This window comes from Pseudophryne corroboree, chromosome 2, assembly GCF_028390025.1.
Source record: "Pseudophryne corroboree isolate aPseCor3 chromosome 2, aPseCor3.hap2, whole genome shotgun sequence".
Lineage (NCBI taxonomy): Eukaryota > Metazoa > Chordata > Amphibia > Anura > Myobatrachidae > Pseudophryne > Pseudophryne corroboree.
In genome coordinates, this window is record NC_086445.1 from 30313506 (window position 1) to 30319728 (window position 6223).

A 6223-nucleotide genomic window follows, 5' to 3' on the forward strand; every position below is an offset into this window, starting at 1 on the left:
CCATATACACCCCATATCTTTATATACATTATACAGCCATATACATCCCTCACCCATATACACCCCTTATCTTTATATACATCATACAGCCATATACATCCCTCACCGATATACACTCCTCATCTTTATATATATCATACAGCCATATACATCCTCCACCCATATACACTCCTCATCTTTATATACATCATACAGCTATATACATCCCTCACCCATATACACTCATCATCTTTATATATGGCCTACAGCCATATACATCCCTCACCCATATACTCCTCATCTCCATATACAGTATACACATACACAGGGATATGTGGAGATAGACATGGGCGGAGCATAGAACACCCATCCCCCTCTCTCAGTGATGCGCTGCAACTTCCGCAGAACATTCCATTCCCAACTCTATCAGCTCTATCAGCAATGAAACCACTTCACTGCTTAAGTGATTGGGCGGTTCATAGCTATAACCACTAGTGAGTACAGAATCTCCACTACATCTTCAAGCCTGTACACACATATGTCCAACAAATGTTCTCCTTGTTTATATTCTGACTGGAGATGTCTTATTACTTACACATTGACTATAAAGTTGAATTAAATTTAATCTATTCTGATAGTTTTTTGGAGACACTCTGTGGGTCATTCCGAGTTGATCGCTCGCTGCTGTTTTTTCGCAGCGCAGCAATCAGGACTCTACTGAGCATGCATATGCACCGCAATGTGCATGCGCGTCGTATGGGTACAAAGCGGATCATTGCTGAGCGATGGATTAAATGAAGAATCCATTCGCATGGGCAATTGCAAGGAGATTGAAAGGAAGAGGGCATTTATGGGTGTCAACTGACTGTTTTCTGGGAGTGTTTGGAAAAATGCAGGCGTGTCCAAGCGTTTGCAGGGCGGGTGCCTGACATCAGTACCGGGCACAAAAAGACTGAAGTGATCACAAGGGCTGAATAAGTCCAGAGCTACTCAGAAACTGCACAAAATGTTTTTGCAGAGCTCGGCTGCAAAGGCGTTCGCACACTTGCAAAGCGAAAATACACTCCCACATGGGCGGTGACTTTGCATTTGTATGGCTGCTAAAAGTAGCTAGCGAGTGATCATCTCGGAATGAGGGCCTCTGCTCCATTCATTCCTATTGTGGGAAACGCTTAAATTGTAAAACCACAAGGGTCATCCCCAACTGATCTTCTGGTTTCCCCATCTAATCACATGATGGCCTGGCAGTTACGTAGTAGAAGTGTATGTGTAACCATACACTTCTACTAGTCCATTCTAGGTCAAGTTTTTTGTGTTTTGTGATTATTAACCCCTTGAATGCCTACATGGAATGAAGGGGACAGATCTGCACTGGAAATAGGCGAATATATATATATATATATATATATATATATATATTTTTTTTTTACAGGTACCACATGGATTTCTACTGGACAAGTGGATGAGAATGGATATGTGGGATGTAGGTAAGTATATGTAGGTAAGGGGACCCCTTTATTATGGGGGTCCCCACTACCACATGTAACCCCAGCCAAGGCTGACTAGTTGGCAGATGATGCTGCGGCTGCAGGGACCAATATAAATGTGTCACCTGGATGCAATATTACCTCCTTGGCTAGAGGAGCCCAGTGCTGGGGAACCCTATGTCCCCCCCCCCATATTTTTGGAACTAGGACTGGTCCAAGAGCCAGTTACTGGTTCTTAAAATACTGGGAACCCCTACACAATTTCCTTCCTGGTACTTTAAGCACCTGGAACGGCTCAAAGAGCCCATGGCTTGTTATGCTTAGGAAGGGGGAACCCACATTCTTTTTCTTATTTTTATTACTTAACACAATGAAGCATTGTTCATATCTCACTGATCCGGCCTATTTTCATTGTGTCATGTTCGGCAGTGTTTTATAAAACTCCCCAGTAAAACACTGCTCTGGAGTACAAATAACATCGACATCGGAAAACATGAATGAGAGAAACTCGGGAGCTTCGCAAACTACGGGGTATGTTTGCCAAAAAATTTACATGAAAACGGCCGATGTCAGATGAGACTAATCTCAGTTGGAATTGGCAGAAACATGGAACTTTAGTAAATTTACTCCATAGAATATGATGGCAGATAAGAACCACTTGGCCCATCTAGTCTGCCGCTATCTTATCATTTAGGTAATCTCAACAATTTTTGAAGCTTAGTTCTTTGTAAGGATATTTATATGCCTATCCCAAGCATGTTTAACTAAATTCTACTAACTATGACTAAGGGCTGCTATTCCTTCCCTGTAAAACATAATAGGATACTGTGTTTGCATGGGTCTTAAATAATTAATATCCCTTTTTATTTGTCTTTTTATTTGTGAGATACCGGGAAAAAGAGAACATTACTCTTCCAATAATGATCAACTCATCAGTACTTAAAAACAACCTGACCCAAGTGTCCTTCACATTCAGTAAAGCGTCTGTGTACACAATGTGGATCATTACAGCCTTGATAACATTGGGATTATGTTTCTTCTTCTACTATGTCACAGTGATGCTGAACGCCTTCTTCCTAACACCAGAGCTCCGGCAGACTGCTCGCTACGTTCTGTTTGTTTGTATGCTCATTAATGACACATTGTGTCTAGTCCTGGCATTCTACTTAAACCTTGCATATATAGCATATATCCCTGTACCAACATGCTACATTGTGTACTTTGTTTCTGCAATTACATTTAAAGTAACTCCATACAACCTGGCAGCCATGGCTGTAGAGCAATATGTCGCCATTTGCTACCCACTGCGACATGCCCAGCTGTGCACCCCACAGAGAGCCAAAGCTGTTTTTACCATTATATGCTTGGTGCTGATGATCCCACATGTTGCTGATTTATGTGTCATGTTCTTGTCATGTCCCAATATATTCAATCTCTATATTATGTGTGTAAAGGAAAATATGATGGTTAATAAAATTCAATATCTTATTAGGTCCGTTGATCTCATCCTGTGTTTCAGCTCTGTGGGACTTGTCCTCATATTTACATATGTAAAGATTATGCTGGTTGCCCTAAAAGCAAGTTCTCAGTCATCTTCTGCCACCAAAGCCAGGAAGACAGTTCTGCTCCACGCCTTCCAGTTTCTCCTATGCCTGGCGTCATTATTGAATATGCTTACAAAGACATTTACTCTCGAAGTTGCTGCGCAGATACAATTGATAAACTTTTTTATTTTCACCTATGTGCCGCGATTTCTCAGTCCTGTAATCTATGGAATCCGGGATGATGTACTGAGAAAACATCTTAAGAAATCTTTACCAAAATGTACCTCCATCAGGAAAAGACTTGGTACTGGCGGTAACATAAAGATGCAGAAGGGTGAGCGCCAATAGACGCTGCTAATGCATTTCTGTGTCCGACTCAGAATCAGCCCCATGGGCAGGTAATCTTTCATTTTCATGCTTTCAGCCAATACTGCATAAGACACAAGTAACAATGACTGTCCCTGGTGCTGTTGTTCTTGCACAGATTAATTACTGAATGACTTATCATGTAGCCACCAGTGTACAGATGCCACTTAGGACGTCATTTACAGATGGACTTAAAAGCAAATTTCAGCTTTCTCAGGATACTTTCCATGCATGCCTGTTTTTTCTGATACGTGTCTAGGAAGCATCTTACACCTGTGTCTCTAATCCAAAGGAGCTGGGACATTGGTTTTAGGTATTGATTAGATGTGGTCAAAGTATAGTCTAGGCATGTCCTACCAAACAAAATATCTATCTATCTATATATATATATATATATATACAGTTACAAAAGCAACAAAAGCTCTATGGCCTATTATAACTACAGATAAGACACTACCGGGACTTAAGAAATATAAACCACTCATTAGCTACCGTAGGGGCCGCAATATAAAGAACTTTGTGGTCAAAACCGATATCACTGCTATGCTGCAAATAAAACCAAATACCATTTACAAGAAACCGGGGTATTACAAATGTGTCTCCTGTGTGTTCTGCAATTATCTGAGTGATGGTCCTTCCTTTAATCATCCGCATATGGGCCAAACTTACAAGATCAACTATGTCCTTACCTGCACCACTCCATACGTTGTGTACATGATTACATGCCCGTGCGGGTTATGCTATATAGGACAAACGACCCGTATGTTCAAAGAACGTATAGCCATGCATAAGTCCTCTATCAAACAGGCACTCACAGGCAAATCATCTGATCAACCCGTAGCCAGACACTATAAGGAAGCAGGCCACCAGCTGTCCCATTTACGCTACAAGATCATCGACCATGTTCCTCCGTCCATCAGAGGTGGGGACAGAAGTTGTAAATTACAACAAAAAGAATCGAAGTGGATTAATTTATTGGACACTGTACATCCCAAAGGACTTAATGAAAAAGTAGTATGGAGTATCTTTTTGTGATTGTCCATCTTATAAATGTTTCCCCATAGTAGAGTACTCACCTTTATTTATTTATTTTTGTATATTATATTATGCTTATTCTGTATAATCCTTGATACCTTGTTCTTTAATCACATTGTTATGTCATACGTAAAAAACTTTATTGATTTTTCCATTTACACATTGTTTCACTTTCTCTTTTCTCCCCATCCCAGGTGCCGCCGGATACTGTGCACGTATTTTTTCTCCGCTGTCCGCCTATAGCGCTAGATACAGCAAGCAGCCGCCAGCGTCCTTAACTACCGGGCCAGCATGCTCCAGCACGGCCTCCTTAGTTACCGCCCGCTGATGTCCTTAGTCACGCACCCATCATGCAATGGTGCTTATTCCGCTGTCACGTTCAGAACGTCCATTACGTCACTGTGCCGGCGCCACCTGTCCTGGGGCGGGAGAGACACACTGCTGGACCTAGCGTCCTCTTATAAAATGTATGTTCACTTTCTTTCACTTTTGTTGCACCTGATGAAAAAGCCGGTGGGCCTTGAAACGTCATTTGAATAAAGCACCAGCTTTTCTTTTATATCAAGTCCGGAGGAGTGCCGCCTGTTCCTTTCATATAGGGACACCTGCATCTATCTATCTATATATCTATATATATATATATATATCTATACCTATCTATCTATCTATCTATCTATCTATCTATCTATCTATCTATCTATATATATATATAAATATATATATATATATATATATATAGAACCCAGCGCTCATATAAAAATTATTCTAACCACCATATGTTGCTTAATTCATTTATCTTTATATGCACCTTATTTAATGAATTGCTGCTCCCACAGGTAGTACTGATCTACCAATAATAAAAAAACAAATTTTTAAAGATAATATCAGTTATTATCAAGGGAGCGCAAAATAAATTATAAAAATTCTTTATTATTAAAACCACATATAAAAGGGGGAAAAAAACACATTCAATATATATAGGAGTCAATATACATAGATGTCACTATCCAAATGTATATTGAAATTGTTATCTGCATCAGATTACCCTTAATACCAATGGAATGTCTATTAAAATGTCCAAGAAATCCTCATGAGTAAAACTGCTGTGTATTTAGAATCGTTACTTTGTGATATTTATAAGGCAAAAGTTCCTTTATGAAAAGTAAGCAGCGAATGCAGCCACAACCTCCACTTTTATGCTGAAGTGGCTAGAAGTTCATGTGTGACTCGCGTAAGTTGATTGTAAACTAGCAGGGGGAGAGCGCTGTGTCAGCTGGTCGTCCACAGCGGTATGCTACGACCCACTCCAGTCACGGCTAGAACTTGCAGTACTCACGGTGGGAGTATTTCTTTCCGGTGGGGTAGAGACCTCCTTTGCTCCGCCTCAAGATGCTTTTCCCCACCGCTGTATTATCTCGGACCTCAGTCGAAGTATTAATTGTTAGAAAGGGCTCCAGGTATCAAAGTTCGCTAGTGTCAGCGAGCGGTTTCGTCAGAGGATACATCAGCAGCATCACAGGCTCTTTTTAAGCTACACCGGACCAATAGTATTACTAATTAGTATATTATATACATTCGTGCTATGACTCCCATATACTGATTGCATATATAAAACCGTTTACAATCAATCATAATAAGAAGAAAGCAACATGGTGGTTCATAAATAGCATTAATATTGTTATATATATATATATATATATATGTATACAAATTACTATTTAACTTCTTATCTTCAGCTTTTATAACATTTGTAACATTTGTCACCAAGAGACAAACGCTGTTCCTTTCATTGTATCTATATTTAACCAAGAC

At 40.0% G+C, this 6223-nt stretch overlaps 1 protein-coding gene across 1 annotated transcript; it reads left to right on the plus strand.

The window, feature by feature from the left end:
* The first annotated feature begins 2386 nt into the window (after positions 1-2386).
* On the plus strand, positions 2387-3358 carry LOC134989596 (odorant receptor 131-2-like). The gene has a single exon (XM_063950617.1). The coding sequence runs from the start codon at positions 2387-2389 to the stop codon at positions 3356-3358; it is 972 nt and encodes a 323-aa protein (XP_063806687.1).
* The last annotated feature ends 2865 nt before the right edge of the window (positions 3359-6223 follow it).